Source organism: Rhinoderma darwinii, chromosome 7, assembly GCF_050947455.1.
Source record: "Rhinoderma darwinii isolate aRhiDar2 chromosome 7, aRhiDar2.hap1, whole genome shotgun sequence".
Taxonomy (NCBI): domain Eukaryota; kingdom Metazoa; phylum Chordata; class Amphibia; order Anura; family Rhinodermatidae; genus Rhinoderma; species Rhinoderma darwinii.
The window spans coordinates 26,616,736-26,642,894 of NC_134693.1; the positions used below are offsets into that span (position 1 = coordinate 26,616,736).

At 42.7% G+C, this 26,159-nt stretch overlaps 2 protein-coding genes and 1 long non-coding RNA gene across 5 annotated transcripts in view; 1 reads left to right on the forward strand and 2 right to left on the reverse strand.

Annotated features, from left to right (window-relative positions):
• Positions 1 to 6,308: 6,308 nt before the first annotated feature.
• On the reverse strand, positions 6,309 to 12,915 carry MAGOH (mago homolog, exon junction complex subunit). Its single transcript, XM_075832142.1, has 5 exons — positions 12,742 to 12,915; positions 10,025 to 10,083; positions 9,708 to 9,818; positions 8,882 to 8,964; positions 6,309 to 6,538 (listed from the first exon to the last, which is right to left on the reverse strand). The coding sequence occupies exons 1-5, from the start codon at positions 12,827 to 12,829 to the stop codon at positions 6,439 to 6,441; spliced, it is 441 nt and encodes a 146-aa protein (XP_075688257.1). The 5' UTR covers positions 12,830 to 12,915; the 3' UTR covers positions 6,309 to 6,438.
• Positions 12,916 to 18,880: 5,965 nt separating this feature from the next.
• LOC142657715 (uncharacterized) lies at positions 18,881 to 26,101 on the forward strand. Of its 2 annotated transcripts, none has more exons than XR_012849968.1 (3): positions 18,881 to 19,003; positions 21,718 to 22,135; positions 24,250 to 26,101. It is a non-coding gene; the product is annotated as an uncharacterized LOC142657715 (long non-coding RNA). The 2 variants fall into 2 exon arrangements; XR_012849969.1 differs by lacking the exon at positions 18,881 to 19,003 and adding an exon at positions 20,815 to 20,933.
• The window catches only part of LRP8 (LDL receptor related protein 8), a 145,640-nt gene continuing 138,970 nt past the window's right edge, over positions 19,490 to 26,159 (reverse strand). For both annotated transcript variants that reach the window (XM_075833010.1, XM_075833009.1), the window contains one exon: positions 19,490 to 25,056. In XM_075833010.1, the coding sequence (XP_075689125.1) occupies positions 25,018 to 25,056 (39 nt within the window). In that variant the 3' untranslated portion in view covers positions 19,490 to 25,017. The remainder of the gene's footprint in view (positions 25,057 to 26,159) is intronic.

A 26,159-nucleotide genomic window follows, 5' to 3' on the forward strand; every position in this document is an offset into this window, starting at 1 on the left:
GGACTTCTGATAAGCTATTCTTGTGTAATCTCCTGAAAGGTAGGGGAGACCGCCCGAATTCCTAGCAGAGCAGACAAGTCACCATGCAAGGCAGAAGTGGTCAGTGATGTGAGAATAGGATAGGGAATGAGGTTGAGCTGCAGTACCAAGCACAGCCATATGTACTGACACACAGAAGCCCAGATCGCATTTTGGCGCCTTTGTTCTGCTGATCAGTGGGCATCCTTGGTGTTAGATAGGTAGGAAGCCATTAAGTGTTTATCCGGAATACCCCTTCAGGGATCATGCACACGGAGCCTATACAGCAGTGCACGGACGTCTAGTTGCTAAGGCCCCATGCACATGACGGTCCGTGGTTTTACGGACCCATTCTCCGTAAACGTCCCGAAAAACGGCTGAAAATTCGGAAGCAGAACGTCTACAAACATCTGCCCATGGGTTTCAATGGGAAATACGGCGTTCTGTTCCGACGGGGCGTTTTTTTTTACGCGGCCATTTTCCAAAAACGGCGCGTAAAAAGACGCCCGCCAAAAAGAAGTGCATATCACTTCTTGGGACGCTTTTGGAGCCGTTTTTCATTGACTCTATACAAAAACAGCTCCAAAAACAGCCGTAAAAAACGCCGCCAAAAACACGAGTTTGATTAAAAAAGGTCTGAAAATCAGGAGCTGTTTTCCCTTTGTTTAGTAAGCGTGTGAACAGAGCCTTAGCCTTTTGGTGTGTCCTGTAGCTTCTGCCAGCTGCATTTCAACAATCACACCCAAAATGGCAGCTGGACACTGCTTGGCAATTTGAAGACACCTTTTCCGGGCTTGTAGGAGGGGAGGGGGGTGAGATTCCCTCCCACATTTACGGCAGCTGTGAGTCAGGTTGCTTTGCCTTATTCACCTTGCTGTAATTCTGGGAAGTGCTCCCTCTGGTGGCCAACATAGGAAAACATGTAAAATTATTATTTAATTTTTAATACTTTCCGCCATGTGGAAGAAAAAAATACAGCAAAAAATGTAAAAAATCTAATAGAAATAAGTAACTTACTTAAAGGGAATTTGTCACGAACTAAACCTTTTTTTTTTTTTAAGTGTTTTTCCAAAATACCCCTTCAGGGATCACGCACACGGAGCCTATACAGCAGTGCACGGAAGTCTAGTTCCTAAGGCCCCATTCACATGACGGTTCGTGGTTTTACGGACCCATTCACTTCTATCGGCCGCGGACACCTTTCCGTAGCGCTACGGATGGGTGTCCGTGCCGTAGAACCGTGCCAGGAATTATGGAGCATGTCCTATTTTTCGGGCCGTACTCCCATACTTTGTATGGGAGAAGAGCCAAAAAAAATGCGGGCGGCCGTCAGCAGGCCATGCCCGCAATTGCAGGCTGTGATTATGGGCACGGCTGTGTGCGAGGGGCCTTGGTATAGAGCCACAGGGCATTTAAAACAACACAAAAAACTCCATATGAAATCTGAGGCATACAGAGGTACAATAAGGGCCCCAGGCACCTCTATGGCAGAGCTATTACAGTTTGGTACAAATCTGAGCCATAATACAACTGTGCGCATGAGCTAAGGCCCCATGCACACGAACGTGCTTTTCCGCAATTCCCCCGAAAATCCACGGGAGAATTGCGGCCCCATTAATTTCTATGGGGCCATGCACACGACCGTAGTTTTTACGGTCCATGCATGGCCCGGGAGCCCGCACCGCAGAAAGAACGGGCATGTCTTATTACGGCCGTCTTCTGCGGGTCGGGCTCATTGAAAATAATGGCCGCGGCCATGCGGATGGCCCGGGATTTGCGGGCGGCTTGCGGCTGACAGTCCGCCGCCGGCCGACCCGAAAATCACGGCTGCGCACATGGCTACGGTCGTGTACATAAGGCCTTAAAGAGGCTCTGTCACCAGATTTTGCAACCCCTATCTGCTATTGCAGCAGATCGGCGCTGCAATGTAGATTACAGTAACGTTTTTATTTTTAAAAAACGAGCATTTTTGGCCAAGTTATGACCATTTTTGTATTTATGCAAATGAGGCTTGCAAAAGTCCAAGTGGGCGTGTTTAAAAGTAAAAGTACAACTGGGCGTGTATTATGTGCGTACATCGGGGCGTGTTTACTTCTTTTACTAGCTGGGCGTTCTGAAGAGAAGTATCATCCACTTCTCTTCACAACGCCCAGCTTCTGACAGTGCAGATCTGTGACGTCACTCACAGGTCCTGCATCGTGTCGGACAAGCGAGGACACATCCTGCAAACGCTGATGCTGCTGCAGAATCAACTGTAGCCTCTGGTGCCGATGTGTCCTCGCTCGTCCGACACGATGCAGGACCTGGGGCAGGAAGTGAGTGACGTCACAGCGTGATCTCTCGAGAACACGCTGTGTGTCTGTGCACTGCCAGAAGCTCGGTGTTAACGAACAGAAGTGGATGATGCTGATTCGTCAGCATCATACACTTCCATTCACAACGCCCAGCTAGTAAAAGAAGTAAAAACGTCCAGATGTTACACACAATACACGCCCACTTGGACTTTTGCAAGCCTCATTTGCATAACTACAAAAATGGTCATAACTTGGCCAAAAATGCTCGTTTTTTAAAAATAAAAACGTTACTGTAATCTACATTGCAGCTCCGATCTGCTGCAATAGCAGATAGGGGTTGCAAAATTTGGTGACAGAGCCTCTTTAAGGTCAGTTCAGACGTACCAGATTTTTTTTCATAAATCCACAGCATATTCCCTAAAATGTTTTTCTTTTTTTTCCTCTGCATCGTGTGAATGGGGTTTGTAAAAAAAAAAAAAAAAAAAAAACATTCACAGGCCTTGTACTGTGTATATATCCTGCAATTTTTTTGGTGCCCTAAACACTAAGTTCAGACAGTGCATTCAAAGTGTGGTTTATTACCGCAAGATCCAGCAGTTTTTGAGGAATCATTGTAGAACTGCGGGATTTTGACACAATTTTGCAGTAGTCATGGCAAATAAGAAAAACCGCAACATAACGGCTAGGTCTAAATGTATATATGTAAAGGGGATGTCCCACTAAGAACATTTATTACCTATCCACAGGACAGGTGATGAACGTATGATCGCTGGTGTTTCCTTCGCTGGAACCCCCACAATTACTAGAGCAGTGGTCCAAAGCCCGCCATTCCTTCTTACTGCACAATTACAGTGAGACGTTTTATATATGATGCAATGTTATTGCAGAACTCAGACCATTACCATTAAAATATAATGCCCCTAGGGACTGTCCACTTTTGTACAGGTGTTTTTGAAGCCCTATAGAAAAATGCCATACTTAGAGCATACAGCTACTGACCCGAAAAATGCTACAAATAGGCCGCAGCGGTTTTGGGTGGAAAAAAATAGAAGCTGCGTATTAATCTACCCTGAAGGGGCTCTCAGCACGAATTGATTCACTAACCACTAAAAGGCCCTCCAAATCATACTCCATCTTCTGATAAAATAATCCTAGTTTTAGATTAAATCATACGATAAGGGGTAGCTGAGGGGATTGACATCATATAAATCTCTACCAGTGTGGAGCGCAAACTGTGCCCCAACTCTATTAATAGAAATCTTGCTTGCTTTGAAAGAGTTTGTTCTAATCTAAGCTCAATTTCCCATATGCCTACATTTTTCATAAGATTTATAACTTTGTGCATCAGCTCGATCCTCCAGAAGTGAGAGGGAGCTTAAAGACCGCCAGTGGAAACACAACTTTCCATCTCTGCATTCCCCACCTGGCTGTATACCACACTCTACACATTTTTTTTATGTATTCTGTACTTACTTTTTGAGCTGCTGCCTTGTCTGTGCTTTAAAAAAGCCTCCATCTTGATTCTTAGGGTATGCTCACACGTACACGCCCGTTACGGCTGAAATTACGGTGCTGTTTTCAGGAGAAAACAGCACCGTTATTTCAGCCGTAATGGCATGTGCAGGCGTCTTTCGCTGCGTCCATTACGGACGTAATTGGAGCTGTTTTTCCATGGAAAACGGCTCCATTTACGTCTGAAGTGACAGGCACTTCTTTGACGCGGGCGTCTTTTTTACGCGCCACCTTTTGACAGCGGCGCATAAAAAAAATGACCGTCGGCACAGAACATCATAAGACCCATTCTAATGAATGGGCAGATGTTTGCCGACGCTTTTGAGCCGCATTTTCGGACGTAATTCGGGGCTAAAACGCCCGAATTATGTCCGTAAATAGTGTGTGTGAAGCCAGCCTTATTTTTCCCCAGCTTTCTCTTCCTCTTTGCTTTGCTATCAATCCCATGATGATTCAGCACAGCATCACATGACCAGCTAAAGACCATACCATTTCTGCATGCTGGGGGACACTGTGATCATCATTCTCTCTATATTCTCCTAAATAAGCTGAGACACCATAAGTAAACAGACAGGGAGGCTGCACTATATTCTACACCTGTGTGATAGGAACCTAAGTATCAGTGGTGGCTGATGATCGTTTCTGCCCCCCCTCCCTGTGTAATACTAGTGTGGTACAGGACCTGCTGAAACCTGTGATGGGTGACACATAGATCTCCATTGACTCAAGTAGAGAAAACGTGTCACCGAGCCGGATTCACACTGCTGCTAAGCAACCATCCCAGTCTGATATATAGGGATAGAAGCAGCAAGAAAAATAACAGGTGAGAGTGACACATGGAATACCATAATGATACACATTGGAAAGTATAGTTTTGGCCAGAAGGTCCCTTTATATGATTGTATGTGTCCCCCAGCATTGAAGATCTCTGCTAACAGTGATCCAATGGCCAGCAGGCTATAGATCACTGATAGATGCAGGGCCCAGCTTTGGGGTCCAGAGACTCAGTCTGAGGAGATGGTCACTGACCACCACATTCAGGGAATCAGTGTAGAGGTAGCCGGGCTTACGGAAGCAGCCAAGCTGCATTGTTTTCTTAACTCCCATAGAAGTGAATGTGAGTTATGGAAACAGTAGCTCAGTAGACTTGCCTGTTTACGCAAGTACAGCCGCCTCTGTGCCGATTCCCTGCCTGGATTTGGTGGCCAGCCGCCATCTCAGCAGGTGGGGCAGGGGACTCCATATCTCAAGATACAGATATCCCAGAGCTGCTACCCGCATCGATCAGACATTTATGGCAGATCCTGTGGATCCATCAGGCATCGGAAGGCCTTGATCTTGAAAGGTCTAAGATCTCAAGTTAGTTACAGAAAAAAAAAAGGCTTTATATACATTAAGAGTGAAAAACTCACAATCAAGCCACTTCCTTAGCCGGGGGACAACTCTGGTAATATGTAGAAGCTCAATCAATGCCATTTTGACAGCATGCAAGAACAGCCAGTTTAAAGTAACGCCAAATATTTTCTGCAGATCCGTAATGGTTCTGCAGCAAAATGTGCATGTTATATGCAGACTGACGCAGATTTCACCCTATAAATTGAAAAGGGTGAAATCGATGGAAATCTACGACAGAATTGACATGCTGTGGATACATTTTTTTTTATAGCATGCCCTCAAATCCCCCTCCATTTTTTTTTCTTGCTACAAGTGAAGGGGGTTTTGAAAACACCATTCGCATGTATTGTACGGTAAATTGTTGCAGATTTTCAGTGCGTAATCAGTCACATCTGAACATGGCCTAAATGATCCACAAGTTAAGCATGGGGAGTTTGCATTTCCTCACAGCAATACAGATTATTATTGGAAGCGTGCCAGTGGCTAAAATAACAACGGTGTAGTGAATTGTTATGGATATCCTGTTATAAACTGATCACCAATCCTGTGGATACGTGATTAGTATTTGATCACTGGGAACCCCCCAATGATTGAGAACGAGGGTCCAGAGTCCCCTGAATGACCAAGCACACTGCTGCTCCATTCCTTCTCTATGGAACTGCGGTAGACAGTAGAGTATAGCGCTCTGCTATATTTGGCAGCCCCATAGAGAATAAATGGAGCGGCAGCGCACATGAGTCACCACCGCTCCGTTTATATAGGGGACTCGGGACCCCTGTTCTTAATCATTGGGAGGAGGAACGTTGGTGGGACCCCCAGTGATCAAACTTCCCACCTATCCTGTGGATAGTTACGATGTATTGGTGGGACAACCCCTTTAAAAACAATAGGCTAAATCACATCCCGGGTTTCCTGAAGATGTGACTTCAGCTACGGAGGTAGCAGCTTCAGATGCGCAGTTTCATTTGTACAAGTGGGATGATGACGGAAAGATCACAAGTGGAGCAGACAAGTATCAATAGGTGAAAAAACCGGTGATTTTTGGGACAATACATTTCAACTGCAATAGCAAGAAAGAAGTTGCTCACATTATAGAAATTTCCCATTTTATTAAAGCGAGTCAGATCCGTAAAAACAAAAGAGAACATACATAAAACAACCTCAGTCGCATTTAAAGTAAATAAAATACAATGTGCATCTACCCCCTCCCCCCAGACAATTAGATCGGTTTAATCTTAAAGTGAAGTCCAATCAAACTGAAGACCAGACACTTCAGGTCCTGAACGAGGTAATAGAAAACTCGGAGTCCCTCAGGGTCTCTGCAAGACAAAAAAAAAAGATAAAAAGATAAAAACGTTCACATGGTTATAGCACCAATTTATTCCCTCACACCCACCCCTGTCCTAATAGCGCTCATAATCCAAATCCCTAATGTGGACCATACACACTGTATCATGTGCGGAGTATACAGGGGCACAACTGGTGCTTGCGGAATGTAATGCAGGGGACCTTATGCTGGCATTTGGGGCCGCAGGCTGACTCATGGCAGTACTTTGAGAGTTATAAACAGGACACAAGCTACCAAGTCCATTCAGTAATGTTTGTATTCTGCAGGGGTGCAGGCTAGTAAAAAATAAATAGCAAAGTTCTGCCGTGTCCCATTAGACAGCATCACGTGAATGCACAGACATCGGTAGTTACTAGAATACATAATTGCGTATAAAAAAAAAAAAAAAAAATCTGAAATATCAAAATGTGGGAAGTGGCACATATAATGGCGCTAGTATAAACAATTCAATCCTTGTTCAGATGCTAGAAAAAAATAGTGTAAAAAAAATAAATAGTTTTTTTTTAAAAATACAGACATTTGACGCATTTTCGTCGTATTTTTCCAATCCATTTTGTGCAAGTTTTCAGCACACATTATGGGAATTAGGCGCGGTTTACGTACCAAAGAATTGACCTGGCGCTTTTGTTTACACTACGTGGTTTTTAGATGCGCGTGTAAAAAAAAAAACTTTTATACACCAACAATACGCTTTTCCATTAATGTCCATGGGAAGCTTAAATCATGCGTTTGTTGTGTTTTTCGGTGCGCAAATCACGCAGAAAAATGAGTCAAATACACGTGGTATTAACAGGGCCATATATTTCTCCTATAGCTTTTAAGAACATCTGACCTCAGCGAATTTGGGCAGAAAATGAAAAAAAAAAAAAGCACCGTGAGAAACCCAAGTAAACGATGTCTGCGAATCCAAAATAAATTAACTCCTTAACGCTGAAGGACGGATATATCCGTCCTCAGCAGCTGCTAGTTCGTGCAGGAGGACGGATATATCCGTCCTGTAATCGTGCAGGTACTGTCACTGTACCCACGCGATCAGCGGCAGGAGCACGGCTGTTATACTCAGCTTGGCTCCTGCTGCAACTGCCGGAATCGAAGCGCGCTCCGATTCCGGCAGTTTAACCCATTAAATGCCGCTGTCAAAAGTGACAGCGGCATCTAATGTGTTTGACAGAGGGAGGGAGCTCCCTCTGTCACCCGATCGGCGCCCCCGCAAACAAATCGCGGGTCGCCGTCGGGTTTTCATGACAGCCGGGGGTCTAACAAAGACCCCCAGGTCTGTCTTCAGCATCTGCCTGTTAGGCGATGCCAGAGGCATGACCTAAATAGGTTGCCTGTCAGCTTTACACTGACAGGCAATAATGCTTTGGTATACGAAGTATACCAAAGCATTATATATGCGATCGGCACATCGCATAGTGAAGTCCCCTGGTGGGACTAAAAAAAAAAATGTCAATCAGTTAAATAAAGTTTGTGGAAAAAAAAATAATAATAATTACAGTCAAAATCAAATAAAACTACTTTTTTTGCCCAAAAAGTGGTTTTATTCAGTAAAAGTGTCAAAACAAAATCACACATACACATATATGGTATCACCGCGATCGTAACAACTTGACCAATAAAATGGACACATTAAATAAACCGCTGGATGAACGGCGTCCAGAAAAACCGCAAAAAACAACGGCAAAACTCTCTTTTCTCCCATTCCCCCCATAAAAAATAAAATAAAAGTTCATCTATAAGTCCTATGTACCCCAAAATAGTACTAATGAAAACTACACATTGTCCCGCAAAAATCAAGCCCACATACGGCCACATCGACGGAAAAATAAAAAAATGACGGCTCTTGGAACGCGGCGATGCAAAAACAAGTAATTTTTTTCTAAAAGGGTTTTTATTGTGCAAACGTAAGAAAACATATAAAACCTATACATATTTGGTATCCCCTTAATCGTGCCGACCCATAGAATAAAGTTAACATGTTATTTACGCTGCATAGTAAACGGCGTAAATTTATAACGTGAAAATTAATGCTGGAATAGCTGCTTATTTTAAATTCTCTCCTAAAATAAAGTTAATAAAAGTTAATCAATATGTTATAAGCATCTAAAAATGGTACAATTACAAAATACAACTCGTCCCGCAAAAAACAAGCCCTTATACGGCTATGTCGACGGAATAAAAAAAAAGTTACGACTCTTGGAATGTGACCATGAAAAAACAAAAAATAATCCTTGGTCATTAACGTGCAAAATGGCCCGGTCATTAAGGGGTTAAAAGAATAAAATAAAAACATAATGGGGGATGATAAACTTACTTGGACTGATTCACATCTATAAGAGAACCGATTTTTGAAGTGGTAAAAGATATGTGTTCATCACCAATCACAATCTCCAGCTCCTGCAACATGAGGAAGGCAGAACGTTACATATGTTCCTCAATATGAGCCACACAAATCCAAGTATCCTGTGTTTATTTACAGAGAAAGTCAAACCAAACACTAAAAGAAATATAAGCAGCAAAACATTTATTTTGTAACAATCCACCCAAGACCAAACAACAGAAATTGACTGCTTGTATGGATAGATCTTTTCCTTAGGCCTTGTTCACACGGTGCTCGAAAAACAACATGTAAAAGTGTTGAAAATGCTAGCGTTTTTGTAAAGTGCTTTTTAAAATGCAGGCCTTTTATGCGTTTGTCACGCTTTTGTGGCACGTAATTAGGACTCCCATTAACTATGGGAATTAGGTTAATTCTTGTTGTGTAAAATGCGCCTGGTTTTTTTTTTTTACACACGTAAAAAACGCGTCGTATGCACTACAATGCAATTTCTCATTGATATCACTGGGAAGTTTAAAGCATGCGTTTTTGGGCACGTAAAACGCGGCAAAAACGCAATGAATACACGCCATGTGAACAAGGCCTAAAAGTGCATTTGATAAAAAGATTGCCTAAAACTACACCACCCCTTGAAAATGTTGTGAATCAAAACCACTACAATACACGGTTTTAGATTTTAGTTTCTCTTATTATATAGTCTGGTTGAATTCTCGTCTGTCTTCACCTGAAGGTCACTCTACATAGAAGGTCGTTAACCCCATGTACAGACAGGAACACTAATCAGAATGACAGCAAAACTTACCTGTCTGCCAACTCTGTCAGGCGGGGGCCAGAGGGCATCATCTTCTTTTGTGATTTCACTGTCGTCTATGATCCTTTTCAGCTCCTCCATCACACTCTTATGCACATATGCCTGGAATGAGAGGATTGGCAAAATCCATTGAGGCTGCATTGATCCATGGGAACAACATTTTTTAGTTTATAATAAAGAATACGCCGGAGAAAACCATGATCCGGCAATCACCAGGATAATAAAATTCACATCTACAGCCTATAAATAGATCTCACTTATTGCTTTGGTGTAATAAGACTAGCGGCGTCTGTGTAACGGAGACGTACCTCCTTCCTGATCATGACGTCATTCTTGTAATTACTGTTATTGGCATAACGGAGTTTACCTGCAAAAGAAAATAAAAAAAAGTTAATCCCTCTTAAGACATACACTTTGGATTTAAAGGCGTATTCCCACGAAAACAATTTATCACCCATCCTTAGGATAGGTGATAACAGTCTTATCGGTGGGGGTCTGACCATTGGGATCTCCACCAAGAACGAGTGTACCCTACGTAAGTGGAGTGCTACTTTGCATGCTCGGCCAACGCTCCATTTCTTTGGGACTGCTGGAGATAGCCGAGCATTTTGAGGTATCTTTAGCACGCAACAGCTCCAAAAAGGGTTATCCAGGATGTGGTCTTTTTCTAATCCGTATAAGAACATGCTTATTTTGTGAAATGTATATACTCTGATAAATTCTCTGAAGATCGCAGACAAGGCCCTGTAAACATCTGCATTCAGCTTTCCATGGTTCTGCTCCGTCAGAGGAGCAGAACATCATAAATACTGGAAGCACTAGTTCCATTGCACAACAGACACCACAGGCGAACGAGAAAACCAATTGTCTTTACTAGGTTCCATTGGGGTGTCCGTGGTTTCCTACTGCGCTATTGTTTCCAGTATGCTCGCCTGGATTTGCGAGAGGACTCTAACGGAGCCACCTACACAGATATGAACAAGGTCTCACCTGATGTACATGAACGCCTCATGCACACGACCACGTGCGCCGACCGAGTCCAGTCAGTGATCCAAGAAAAGATAGAACATGTCCGATCTTTCCTCGGATCATTTTTCACTGACCCGATTCACCTGCTAAAGTGAATGGGTCCGTGAAGACTATCGGGTGCCACTCGGATGCCATCAAAAACGGCCCGAGTGGCACAACGGTCATGTGCATGAGGCGTAACACTTCCATCCTGATATCACATGACCACATCATCCAATAGGAGTACACTAGGAGAGCTACCAATGCATTATAAATGACTATGTCCCAGACGTTGATCAGGGTAGAGATTTATAGGATTGTGTATTTCATATCCGTACAAGGATACAAATTATTATAGATGATTAGTCGTTATTGTACAGTCATAATCAGAGTCTATTCCCCATGCCCCTGGGCAGGGTACATGGAAGCTGGTACTGTATGGGCACTGAGTCTATAGAAGAGCAAGATACAGAGAGATTAACGCATACAACTGTACGGGTGAATGTAGGAATTAAAAAAAGCAACCTACAAATATTGTCCATCTTGCTCCCGTTACATATTTCAGAACTCAATACATTGAACAGCAAACGTTAAAGGGGGTTTCCAGTGAGAAGAAATTGATGGCATCATCAGGAAAGGCCATCAATATTTGATCGGTGGGGATCCGTCTCAGCACCCCCACCGATCAGATGATTTGTAGGGGGCCAAGTGCTGGTTCACCTCCATTCCCATTACTGCTGCTTCCTGTGCCCTTCAAATCTGTTCGACAGGGGTGCCAAGAGTCGGACCCCCACCCATCAAGTATTAATAGTCTATCCTGTGGATAGGCCATCAATTTTCTCTCACCGGAACACCCTCTTAAACCCATTCAAATCTACAGATAACTACTTGCGGTCATCAAATAGATACATGGCTTACTTCCCTATGAGCTAAGCCCATCAGTAGCACAAATCTCTCTACTGTCCTGATAGTTTGCTACAATGTATCAGTGTGGGTAAATTATATTAGATTGGAGCGAACGGTTTGTCTCATAAGAACAAACACCTGTCCATATGCATTGTCCTATTAGTCAGAACCGAGCGCAGGTCAGTAAGAACAGCACCCACACTGGCGGACCCGGCCAGCCATTCATTTTGCAGGCTGGCATATAACACCCTATTTTCTTGCAGCAGAGATGGGGTTGCCTTTCAATAATAGCTCATCACGAGGTCTGCTTAAAGGGAATATGACACCATGACAAATGGTCCCTTGAACTACTATTGTGCGGACAGCGGAGGAGATGCAGATTCCAACTATATAAGTATTAGCTTTGACCTCACTCTAAGTTCCCTGCAGTAAAGGGGGTTTTACAGTGGGCGATCAGGCAGACAAGCGTTCATAGAACAGACGTTCCTAATAATTGCCCTAAGTAAATGTGATCCACACATTATAATAGACATGTGATCCACACATTATAATAGACATGTGATCCACACATTATAATAGACCAGTGATCCACACATTATAATAGACCAGTGATCCACACATTATAATAGACCAGTGATCCACACATTATAATAGACCAGTGATCCACACATTATAATAGACCAGTGATCCACACATTATAATAGACCAGGGACGTTTTTTAGTCATTTTCTTAAAATACCTAATTCACTGACAGCAAGCAGAAATCTTGAACATAGTGAATTAAAAGATTAAAAAGTTGCAGAACTTCTTATATACTGACAAAGATTTACACACCATAGAAAAAAAACAAAGAAAAAAAGCTTTACAATTCGGTCATAGCCCAAATGAAGAACTTTAAATCGTCGAGAGCTGCTCCTCCAGCTTACCCGGAGGGCTCAAGTTATATACTCGGAGCCCCCCTTTAAGGCCAAACATAGTAGTTCACTGCTGGGAATCCATAGTGACCAGAGCGGCCGACTCTCATAGCAACTTCCGCGCAGTGTCCCTCTAACCGACTACACACAGTCCAGCCCTACACCTAGCAGGCCCGCCTCCAGCTCCCGGTTCTTACCATCAGGTCGGAATTCAAACTCTAAAAACTCGTGTCCAAATTTGCCTTTGTGACCCACATAGTACCGGAGATAGAAATCGCTGCCCATGATGTTACCGTTCGCGCTCTGGAATGACGACACCTCGTGCACCAAGCGCAAAACAATGACGTACTAGCTGGTGACTAAAATTACGCACCTAGTGAGTCAACCAATGAGGGGAAGGGGCGGTCCTATGAGGTGTATGTGCTGCTGGATGTCACTAGAGGGCGCATGATATTTCTTTGTTGCGCACTGGCATGGGAGGACTTTCTATGTAATGTTATCAGATTTGGTCTCCATAAAAATGGCAACTAGCCGTACAGAAATCAGCGTAATGTGTGTCGTGTCAGGAAACCTACCAGTGCTTTATAGATTAATAAACTGAAAAAATATGAAATGGATGCTAAAGAAATGACCCGTGTGAATAGGTGATGGGGGTGACTAAAAGCAATTTTTTCTCTTGGCCACTAGGTGGCGTAGTACGGTGTGGCATATGAGAAAATGGTTGCCATTTTTTACTATTGCCAAATGCAGAGGAATAGGTTTCCATAATATTACTCACCACTTTCTCACTCAGGGTATGTTCACACGGCCAAATTTCAGACGTATACGAGGCGTATTATGCCTCGTTTTACGTCTGAAAATAGGGCTGCAATACGTCGGCAAACATCTGGCCATTCATTTCAATGGGTTTGCCGACGTACTGTGCAGACGACCTGTTATTTACGCGTCGTCGTTTGACAGCTGTCAAACGACGACTCGTAAAAATACAGCCTCGTCAAAAGAAGTGCAGGACACTTCTTTCAGACGTTTTTGGAGCTGTTTTCTCATAGACTCCAATGAAAACAGCTCCAAAAACGAGTTGGTAAAAAAATGAGTTGGTAAAAATGCGAGTTGGTAAAAAACGTCTGAAAAGCAGGGTCTGTTTTCCCTTGAAAACAGCTCTGGATTTTCAGACGTTTTGGTTGACTACGTGTGAACATACCCTCATAGTCAAACGGGGAGTTGTGTCAGATCAAAGCCATAGGCTAAGGCCGGATTCACACAAGCGTGTGCGTTTTGCGTGCGCAAAAGGCACTTAGCAGCTCCGTGTGTCATCATATGATGTGCGGCTGCGTGCTTTTCGCGCAGCCGCCATCATTATGACACTCCGTTTGGATGTTTGTAAACAGAAAAGCACGTGATGCTTTTCTGTTTTCATTCATCCTTTTCACTGCTTGGTGCGTGATGCGCAAAATACGCACAAAGAACGGACATGTCGTGAGTTTTACGCAGCAGAGTCACGCTGCGTAAAAGTCACGGAACTGTCTGCAAGGCCCCATAGACTAATATAGGTCCGTGCGACGTGCGTGAAAATCATCTGAATAAGCCCTAAGTAATAAGAAAGGCCAAAAATGCAGAAGTACAACAGGAGTGTTGTCCATGGGGTGCCCAAAAAACACTGGGGGATCCCACTTAGTGCCTTTTCACACCTGTGTCTCCATTGTTCTGCTCCGTCAGAAGAGACGAACATTTAAAATACCGGAGCGCAGGTTCCGACGCAATGATGAGCACTATCGGCGCCCGACGGAACCCATTGACTTTAATTGGTTCAGTTGAGTATCTGGTTTTACTGGACACAATAGCGCAGCATTCTCCAACGCAGATGTGTGCAGGCCCTAATTTTAGACACGTCTGGGGGAGCTTGCAGTGAAATTTGGGCGGGAACATAGGCAGATGTTAGAGCACCAGACAGGTTTTATGGGGTTGTGGCCCCCTGTCCTTGAGCCTTGTGGGGTCTTCTGGCTTAGAGGGTTAATGGATAGTCAGGGGCCCTTCTAGAAGTGTGAAATAAGGACAGGTTTATGGCATGCTGTACGCAGGGCAGTACAGGTGGTACTGTAGTCAGGGGCCCAAACTTGCCTGCTGCCATCTTCCTTCCAAGATTCACCACATAGGGGGCCCTGACAATTTGATTGTATGGGGCCCAGATCTTTTGATTCGCAGCCCTGACTGTTTGCGCCACGCCAAATTTTATAGGTGCCACATTTCCCCAACAATAGAAACTTTATGACAATATTATGAAGGCACAGACTCCTATGATCAATGGACATTGACCATAAGGCGAGAATCGCACCACATTTTGCAATCTTTTCCAAACCTCCGTGATCTTTTTTTTAATTTTTTCTATAATGGATCTGTTAACTGATATATAGGTTTTCAGTTATGCTTCCGTCATGGATAAAACTGTCTGTTTGTCTCCGTTTGACAAGTTTACACTCAGGATTAATTTTTTCATCAGGATACACAAAGACTGCGTCACTTTTCTTACCCGTTGAACAATGAAATCCGACAGATCAGTTTTTCTGTACAACGCAATTCGATAGCAACAGGATCAGGTTACAACCAATGTTACTGTACCATATACTCTCTTAGGGTATGTTCACACGGCGGGGGTCCGTAACGGCTGAAATTACGGGGATGTTTCAGCCTGAAAACATCCCCGTAATTTCAGCCGTACCGGCATGTGCAGGCGCTTGAACGCCGCGTCAATTACGGCCGTAGTTAGCGCTGCTATTCATTGGAGTCAATGAATAGCGGCTCCAATTACGGCCAAAGAAGTGACAGGTCACTTCTTCTACGCGGGCGTCTATTTACGCGCCGTCATTTGACAGCGGCGCGTAAATATACGCCTCGTGTGAACAGACAAACGTCTGCCCATTGCTTTCAATGGGCAGATGTTTGTCAGCGCTATGGAGGCGCTATTTTCGGGCGTAATTCGGGTCAAAAACGCCCGATTTACGTCCGTAAATAGGCCGTGTGAACATACCCTAAGGCATAATCAATGCCATGACATCTCTCAAGTCCCCTTTGTCCTTTTTTTTTCCCATAAATTTAAATAATGTGCAAATGAGTCTAGGGTCTGCTCATCTCAGAATTGGCCCACAGGATGAAGCTTGAAGTTTGTTCATTGAGGGCTTTCACCAATTGACTTTTACCTTTAAAGAGGCTCTGTCACCAGATTTTGCAGCCCCTATCTCGTATTGCAGCAGATCGGCGCTGCAATGTAGATTACAGTAACGTTTTTATTTTTAAAAAACGAGCATTTTTGGCCAAGTTATGACCATTTTTGTATTTATGCAAATGAGGCTTGCAAAAGTACAACTGGGCGTGTTTAACGTTAAAGTACAACTGGGCGTGTATTATGTGTGTTACATCGGGGCGTGTTTACTACTTTTACTAGCTGGGCGCTCTGAAGAGAAGTATCATCCACTTCTCTTCAGAACGCCCAGCTTCTGGCAGTGCAGATCTGTGACGTCACTCACAGGTCCTGCATCGTGTCGGCCACATCGGCACCAGAGGCTACAGTTGATTCTGCAGCATCAGCTACATCGATTTACCTGCAAACGCCGATGCTGCTGCAGAATCATCTGTAGCCTCAGGTGTCGATGTGTCCTCGCTCGTCCGACACGATGCAGGACCTGTGAGTGACGTCACAGCGTGATCTGCCAGAAGCTGGGCGTTCTGAAGAGAAGTGGATGATACTTCTCGTGAGAACGCCCAGCTAGTAAAAGTAGTAAACACGCCCCGATGTACGCACATAATACACGCCCACTTGGACTTTTACTTTTCAACACGCCCAGTTGTACTTTTGCAAGCCTCATTTGCATAAATACAAAATTGCCATAACTTGGCCAAAAATGCTCGTATTTTAAAAATAAAAACGTTACTGTAATCTACATTGCAGCGCCTATCTGCTGCAATAGCATTTAGGGGTTGCAAAATCTGGTGACAGAGCCTCTTTAAAGCCAGTTTATATATAAATTTTCTCACGCCAGTCTATTGTGAATGGTGGATCCTGTTTTATCTATATAGAGGCGTTATATACAGCATCCTGCAGGGGATAATGAGAAGAGATCTCTACAGAACAGGAAGTGTAAAGGTACTTTTAGGGTATGTTCACACGCAGTGGTTTCAGGCGTATTTCAGGGCATTTACACCTCGAAAAACGCAAGCTGAACACCTACAAACATCTGCCCATTGAAATCAATTGGAAAAACAGCATTTAGTTCATACGGGGGCGTCTTTTTACACCTCTGTTTTAAAAAACGGAGCATAAAAAGACGCTCTGTAAAAAAGTAGCATGTCACTTCTTGAGGCGGTTTTTGGAGCGGATTTTCCATTGAACACTATAAAAAACGCCTAAATAAAACCCACCTGAAAAGAAGCCTCAAAAGAAGCTCAGATTCAAAAACGCCTGAAAATCAGAGGCTGTTTTCTCTGAAAACAGCTTCGTATTTTCAGAAGTTTTTGAGTTTGTGTGCACATGCCCTTACACTGGCACATTTTGGCCGGTGCAACGAGCGCCGATCAACAAGGCACCTCGTTGATCGGCGCTCGTTTGCTCCTTTCGCAAGGAGCTATTATGGGGACGAGAGTTCGTTACTCCGATCACTCGTCCCCATACATTTGTATCCTGTCGGAAGTGCGTTTTTCTGTTTGCACAGGGAGATGTGATGCAGACGATAATATTTTGCACTTTTAAAACAACTGATAAACAGGCGTTTGGTCGTTCATCTGCTGATCGCTGCCCTGTTTACACAGGGCGATTATTGGGAACGAGCCTTCTATGAACGCTCGTTTGCCTGATAATTGGCCAGTGTAAAAGGGCCTTGAGTCTATTGTGAGGCTCAGTGGCCAGAGTGAAAACTGCTGAGTGCAGCATGTAATGGGCAGGGCTGCACAAACCCTGGGGCACTTTAAATAACAGAGGAGGGTAGATTTTTTTTTTTTAGATATCGGTGCCATTATATTTGGCACCCAATATTTAAATAACCCCCTGAACTGCAAAGGGGGCGTGTAAAATTGCTGTGACACTGTTCAATCAGCTACGGACAGTGTCACAGCAAGAGCTGGAGAGAGGAGAACGTGTGCGCACACTTTTCAGCTCTTGGCAGACAAGGACAAGACTGATCACACAGTCTTGTACTTGTCTGCCGAACTGGCAAGGGGGCGTGTCACTGCTATGGACAGTGCAAGAGCTGGAGAGAAGAGAGCGCACACGCTATCGCACTTCAGCTCTCGGCAGACAATGACAAGACTGATCTCTTGCGAGAGATCACACAGTATTATACTTTTCTGCCGAACTGGCGAGGGGGCCTGTACTGGCAAGGGTCGTGTCACTGCTATGGACAGTGCAAGAGCTGGAGAGAAGAGAGCGCACATGCATGCGCGCTGTCCTCTCTCCAGCTCTTGCACTGTCCGTAGCAGTAACACGCCCCCTTGCCTGTTCGGCAGAAAAGTACAAGACTGATCTCTCACGAGAGATCAGTCCTGTCCTTGTCTGCCGAGAGCTGAAGAATGAGAGGGTGCGCGCGCGCATGCGCTCCTCTCTCCAGCACTTGCGGTGACACGGTCCATAGCTGATTGGACAGTGTAACAGCAATGTAACATGCCCCCTTGCCATTACACGTCCCATTGACAGTTCAGGGGGTTATTTAAATATCGGGCGCCAAATATAACGGCACCGATATCTAAATAACAGAGGAGGGTAGAAAAAAAAATGTGAAGTGCCCCAGGGTTTGTGCAGCCCTCCCCATTACATGCTGCACTCAGATGCACATGTATGGGTAGGTGACTAGTTCTAAAGGCTATAGACTTTAGATTGCTGGAGGACAAGTAGCTTGTATAAGGAAGAGAATTCCAAAGGATTCTTGAATAACGAACATCTACAATAGCAACGTGTTTCGAGGCTGTACTAACTTCTGCATCAGGCTTATTCATTCACCACAGTATACCAGCACTTCTCACTGGTTAAGAGCGCTCCCTAATGAGTGGCACTTCATTTTTTACTACTACTACTACCAAGGTAATTGCACCCACTATTATATGGGTTAAGACATGGCACAATTAGTTACAGATGTCTCTCCTGAACTCATCAGAAACCACAACTTATTCCAAACCCATTGCCCACCACCAGCCAGAATGTCAATTTCCACACTCACTTTCAGAAATGTTGGGGTTAAATGATCTCTCTAATATCATGGGAGCCAGAGTGATTAGAGCATCTAAGGCTGTCTCATCCCTCATACTTTACACTGCATCTTTACTTTTCCAGATGGGTTGTTACATATAGGCACAAGCCTACGACAAGCCGAACAGGGAGATTAGAATTGCAGAAGAAATTATAGTAAACTGTACATTGAGACTAACACAAGAAAAGTCTGTGTGGCCCCAACCTTAGAATTGTCATAATTTAAAAAGGTAGGTGTGTTGTATAAGGGGTATGCCAGGTGACTGATTATTTTCCTCGCCATATTATTAGGCCGGCTACGCATAGTGGACTACAGTACCAGCTGTGTAAATTAGACTCTAGCTGCAGCACGGCCGCTATGCAGTGTACAGAGCCATCTGCTTCCGGCACCGAACTCTGCATAGCCTGCATAACATTTGGCGCCTAGAGGCAGCCAGAGCAGCTGATCAGTGTGGTGCCCAGGTGTCGGACCCCCACCGATCATATACTGATGACCTATTCTGTGGATTGGTTATCAGTTGTCTGTGCCCGGACAATGGCTTTAATGCAGGGGGGGGGGGGGAATCGAATGTAGAAGGGTGAAATATGTTAAACATGCAGATTTTGCGGTGTATTCGTGGAAGATCTTTCCCCATGTGTGGACCCGGTCTTATACTTCAAACTTTAAGGCTCTATTGGGAACAGAAATAACTGCAAACACCACAAACATAGGGTAAAAAAAAGTTTAATTTGTTTATGTAGAAACGGGTCATAATTGTACAAGAAGTTAAAAATATGGGTTAAGACATGGCAATTATTTACAGATGTCTCCCCTGAACCCAAACATCAGAAACCACATCTTATTCTAAACCCATTGCCCACCACCAGCCAGAATGTCAATTTCCACACTCACTTTCAGAAATGTTGGGGTTAAATGACCTCTAATATCATGTGAGCCAGAGTTCAGGTAAACATTATATATAAAAAGTCACACAAAACAAAATGTAATTTTAAGAAATTCAACCCTTATTTTAAAAAATATGAACAGCTTTGGTTGATCTGTATCTATGTCGGTTAGATTAATGTAAAGTGCCCTCGTACAATGCTAGGCCAGCCTGCAATGCATCCACTGACAGATGTGCACTGTATATACCTATATATACACACAATCATACACACACATATATATATATATATATACACATAGACCAACATGCTGTAGTTGGCATTATATCTGTGCTATGAGTCACTGACTAATGTGGAGTTTTAGATTAACCCTTTTATGGGCAAAAAGGTTTGTTTGCCAGACCAAAATGTCCGGATTACCAACCAAGAGCCCTATTAAATATCCAAAAGCCCATAAAAGACGACAATGAGAAGTACTACATTTGTTTTCTGATGAGGAGAAACTCTTAAAAAAAACATCCATATTTTCCTACCCTGAGGTCAGTCACCAGATGCATTGTTACCCAGCATCCTTTGCATCTGCAGGTTTATGGGGGTACAGTCAGCCAATATAACCTGCCTCCGAATTTATTCTATATGGCTTTAAGTAACGCCACAAGTAATTCATTACAGACAAAACTAAATGGACGGTTGCTGGTACTTATAAATAGTTATTAGGCGATAGCTCTTTAACACAGGGACCCAACAAATACTCCACCCCCTCTCCCCCCGAGTGCCAAACAAGGGGGCAAAAGGAAGCATGCCGCATAAATGAGCATATATGGTGCTTCCTGATTCCGGTTGGTCAAGGGGGATCATGTGAATTTGGCCACATGATCCATCAGCAATGCTGAGAAGAAACAATGATGGGAGCTACCATATATGATCATTAGTATTTGGAAATCACTTTCCTTTAAGCCACCCATTTGGCACTTTGATCAGGACACCGGACCTGGCATATCATCAGACATCACAATACGGTTTTACCTATCTGATTTATTTGGAATTAATGGAGGAAATTTATCATAACTGGTGCAAAGGAAAAGGGGAGTAGTTATCCGTGGCAACCAATCAGGGTTCTGCTTTCATTTTCCAAAGGACCTCTGCAAAACAAAAAGGTGGAATCTGATTGGTTGCTATGGGCAACTATTACACTTATTTTGCACTAGTTTTCCCTCATTGTGTATATAGGATTTGACTTGGTGTCATCTTCCACTATGATTTATACTAGAAGATGTAAGTTGAAAGTAGGGAGGTTTTCCTATAAAGAATAAAGGAGGCCTAATACCAGGTCACAGATGTGAGGTGACCTCTGTTCATAGAGGGGGGAATGCATTTCTGAATAGTCTGGCCTATTTTCCTTTTGGGACTAAATTTAAATCTAAGGCAGTCTAAAGGCTGACCTCTGTCTTACCAGTAGCTCAGGCTGTTGATTTGTCCATCCCTCATACTTTACACTGCATCTTTGCTTTTCCAGATGAGTTGCTACATATACACACAAGCCCACGACAAGCCGAACAGGGAGATTAGAATTCCAGAACAAATTATAAACTTCCATTGAAAAGATGATTTACTAAATGTACTAATGCAAAGAAGCCTTTGTAAGGATCTGTTTACACGGTGCAGTCAAATCCTGTTTTTTTGCCACCATCGAAAAAGTGTTGCGGCCTTGCCGTGGTTTGGCTACAAAATCTCAAAAGTAAACCACAATTTCACTGCACCGAGTGAATATACCCTAAGGGGTCTGCCTTAATTGAGAACTAAAGCGGTGTTATTGTCGAAACTTTAGGGAAATAAGTTTGGGAATGTGACAAAGGACAGCAGAAGGGATTGAAAGAAACACACCATTTATTTAAGGCAGCCTCAATATTTGGAATCTGGAGTAAGAAAAAGAATAATAGATCATATGAAGACAACACAAGAAAATATCATCTATAGTCATGTATGAAACTGCGAAAAATAAATCAGATATAAAATAAAAAATAACATTATAATTAAAACAAAAATATTTTTATTCCAGTGGGATGACACAAATCTTTGCAGTATTCTAGTGTGAGATTTGAAGACATTACCTTTAAATGGGAAATATGAAAAGTAATATATGACAAGAACACATGTAACAGGATAAAACAGATCTGCCTGCTGGTCTTGGGTGCAAACAATGGAAAAAGGTGCAAACAATGGAAAAAGGTGCAGACAATGGAAAAAGGTGAAAACAATGGAAAAAGGTGAAAACAATGGAAAAAGGTGAAAACAATGGCAAAAGGTGAAAACAATGGCAAAAGGTGAAAACAATGGAAAAAGATGAAAACAATGGAAAAAGATGAAAACAATGGAAAAAGATGAAAACAATGGAAAAAGATGAAAACAATGGAAAAAGATGAAAACAATGGAAAAAGGAACACCATGGAGGGTGAGAGTGCGAAACAGAAACCTAGGTAAAGGGGTCATACAGAACTTGGCTGATTTATCAATATTGTCGTTGGGGCAGATTTTAGGGCTTTGTAAAAACTTTAGTTGACGAACACATTTCTGCTCTTATCAAATCTTCACTGCTGTTAATCTGCATTTTGAGTTGAGTAACTTTGCAAATAATTTGCTTTACTTATTTTATGCCGAGTGAGTTATTCCATGTATGTTTTCATTCATATCCCGATCGGCTTTCAAAATTCTGCTGGTTGCCCTTGGAAACAGACAAGGCTTCAACTCTACCCTGTTGTCAGACATGTGACCTGAGCTCTTACTAAATCCGGACTGACATATTTGATACATGGAGAGATGGATGTCTGCTGAAAGTATGTTTTATTTCATGTGATCTATTGATCTAATGTTTATGGCCAGCTTAAAGCCCCATGCACGTGACCGTATTATGGCTCCGTACAACCTGTGGTTTGTATGGAGCAGTAATACGACATCCATAAAAGTCTATAGAGTTGTCCTGTACTTTGGATGAATTTGTGGGAAAAACAAAATGAATTGTGCCATGTTATATTGGATGCCATATTAAAAAGTTAGCAAATAAAGCGCCTACAACTCAGTAGTGCAGAGTCACAGGGACTCGGTGTGCCTCCATACAAGCCCGTCATCTGAGCATCCATAATGCACTGCTCTCTTGGAAACCGGAAACCAGCAGAATTTTGAATTTAGCTTTGAATGTAAATGAAGAAGAATGTAACGCAGATATTTTATGTAGATGAAAGGAGTGGAGTTCTCCTTTAAAGTCAAAAAGGTCCTGCAAGCTTCAGGGAGACCACATAAAATAGAAAACACTCGTGAAATGCCTTCAGATATACCAAAGACAAGAGCTTGCACTTTGATATGACTCCATATATGTATTTTTGGGGTTCAATTAAATATACAAGTAAACGGTTAAAAGACTAGTAAATTACCATGTAGCCCCATGCGAGTAAAATAGTAAACTGTACATTTTATTAGCACCCAGGGTTTATTATAGTCAATATAAAGCGATTGTATTCTTTACTTGACACATTTATTCCCTTCTACCTATAATTTACGAGTAGAGTTGATAAAAAAGATAGAAAAAAAAAAAGAAGTGCAGCCACAAAATGCCCATAGCAACCAATCAGATTCCAGCTTTCATTATTCCACTGCAGGTTAGAAAAAGAAACCATTAATCTGATTGGTTGCTAAGGGCAACCCCTCACTTTTTGTTCTTCATTTTAATACACAGGGCCTATAAGGTACATAATCCAGTGTTACTCAGCCTTATACAACAATATTCACAGAATCGTAGTTGTGGCCAACTCTCTTTCAGAGTATAGATTATATAAGAAGCAATTTTGTTGCCTGATCCAATATAATAGCTTCCAAAATGGACACATTGTGCATATGGTAGATAGAACATTATATCCCATCTGTGATATTGGTCTAAAGTGTGTCTTTACTGGGGGAAAAAAAACAACAAAAAAAAACAGTGACAATAAGAAACTTGAAAACTGAAGACATTGCCACCATTTTTATAATTCAAATGCACAATGCCAGCCCTCTAAAGGGGCCTTCCCACTTCTAGGACCTGCACCCATCTCTAGAACGGGGCCCCCTGAACCCCGTTCTACTTTGCTCGGCTCCAACGGTTTCCCGGCCACTTCCTGATGAGGTGGTCGGGTGATACGGATAAAGCAGAGCTCGCTGAGCTTTGCGGTTTCCATAACTCCCATAGAAAAGACTGAGTTGTGGAACAGCGTAGAAGGGCAAACTACTCTGTTTCCGTAGCTCCTGAGTTCCTGTGGATATGCCAAAAAATGTCAAAGATGAGAAAACTCCATTAACCATTGAGTTTCAGAACAGTTTTGAGTTACTGGTGTCTCAATCATACAACAAAAAACTATCATCAACAACCTGTTCCCAAAGAAGACCTATTGCTGTTTAGCGTATTAGCCAACAATATGTTTAAGGACTTTAAGGGTTAAACTCAACTTCCAAAAAATGTCTTCTACTTTCATATTTTTTTTATACCTAAAAACTTTATTTTCTATATTTTTGTCTCCAGCCATCAGATTAAAACGTAACTATATTTTCTTTTTTTACACAGACTGAGAAAGCGAGCCAAAAATCGGAAAAGTAACAAGTTAAAGTTCCTCCTACAGTAACCGAACAGATCGGAGTTCTACTACTGCAAACATATAAACCCAGAACATACAAAAAAATAAATACTCTCATCCCTGTCATATTTACAGAGCGAACCTCCCTTTCCCAATCGCCCCCAAACACGCCCAGGTTAATAAATATCCTAGAAAAAGTTCTAATTTTCATCATTAATTTAATGCATATGTTGATGGAGAACCACAAAAGTTTTGTTATGTACAAAAAAAGGTCTATAAATATAATATTTTAAAACGGCAGGTTGTCCCAGGAGACGGCTATGTACAGAAAGGCGGAGGATTAGAGAGAGTAGGGCATGCCTCGGCCGAGGATCAAGTAAAAATCTGTATAAAAGATTATACGTAGAAACCCTTACATCCTTTGGATGTTTGAATCATTACATTTTCGTGGTTGTCCATCACCAAAATAAATAACAGCGGGTTTAAGAATTTCAGTAGTGAGCGTATAAAAAAAATTATCTGCTGCCCGTCACATAAGATCTAGAAAGTCTCGTAGTTCCCGGGATCAGGACACCTTACGCATTAGACTCAATCGGTTACGTGTCACAGATCGGTAACAGATCTGCCTCGTCGGCTCTGGCGCAGCAGAACATAACAGGATATTGTTGACTTGTCACATGCTGAGACACTCGGCACCAGTGACAGATTTTCTGATGTTATTCATTCAACTGAGAAAGTGTCAGATCTTGTTTCAACCCTCAAGGCAAACCGTCATCTTCCAGGCTCAATGCCACTCGCTGGAGAAAAAAACAAAACAGAAAGATGAATATTAAATGAGGATATGATGATATAAGGAGTAGAACAAAGTGACTACTGAGCTAGGAGATTCCACTGCGAGGGAGGATAGATCACATCAATCACAGAGCACAGCCTGGTGTCTGCAAGATGAACTGCAACCTGCGGTTTACGGTGGGCTCAGTATAGCGTTTTTGGACTTGGCTTAGAAACTATGGGATAACGTTTTTTGCGGTTTCGCACGTTTACCTCAAAAGAAGTCTTGCCCACTTCACAATAGCAATGACCATTTTGCTGGAATACAACAATGTATCTTGGATAAAGAGAAGGATCTCTTAGGCTACATTCACACGAGCGTGTCAGATTTGCGCATGTAAAAAAATGCAGCGCATTTCCAGCAATTCATGTTCGCGTGCCATCAGTGTGCGTTGCGTATTGGAATCCGTGTGGCATGCGTTTTTCACGTCCGTGCAAGCACTTTTTTAAAAAAAATTCTCTGCATTTCTTTGTAACGGATGCGTGAAACACTGCCCGCACACGGATGTTGTACATGGTTTTCACGCACCCATAGACTTCAATGGGCGAAAAGGTGCGGTCAGTTATTTCAACGGACAGCATACGCTGAGTATTACGCTTGTCTGAATGAGCCTAAGAGGATGAAGTATGAAGTGGTTTTACAACCGGGTACAAGTGACATTAAAAATTGGTTTAAGGTCATCTGCTAAATGTTTACCATTCCCAAAACTTATATAAACCCCCCCCCCCCCCACAGCCAGTTTTGTTTTTCACCCCCATCTTCATAAAAACAACTTTTTTATTATTCCATCAACAGACGAATGAGGGGCTTTTTGTTTTGTGGGACTTGTTGTAGTTTTTAACGGCACCATTCAATGTGCCATATAAAGTACTGGGAAACTCTTAAAATGAATTTTGTGGGTGAAATGGAAAAAACAGCAATTCCTCATTAATTTTTGTTCTCGTTTTACAGCGTTTACCGAGCGGTAAAAATTACATGTTAACTTTACTCAGCAGGTCAATAAGATTCCACGGATACCAAATTTATAGTTGTTTTTTTTTTTTTTTAACAAAAACACCTTTTACTAGT

Excerpts from the sequence above, each read along its gene's own strand:
- MAGOH (XM_075832142.1), bottom strand. The coding sequence starts at position 12,829 with ATGGGCAGCGATTTCTATCTCCGGTACTATGTGGGTCACAAAGGCAAA. Across the intron at positions 10,084-12,741 it reads GTTTGAATTCCGACCTGATG|GTAAACTCCGTTATGCCAAT; the intron begins GTAAGAACCGGG and ends TTTCTTTTGCAG. Across the intron at positions 8,965-9,707 it reads CTGACAGAGTTGGCAGACAG|GAGCTGGAGATTGTGATTGG; the intron begins GTAAGTTTTGCT and ends CTCATGTTGCAG.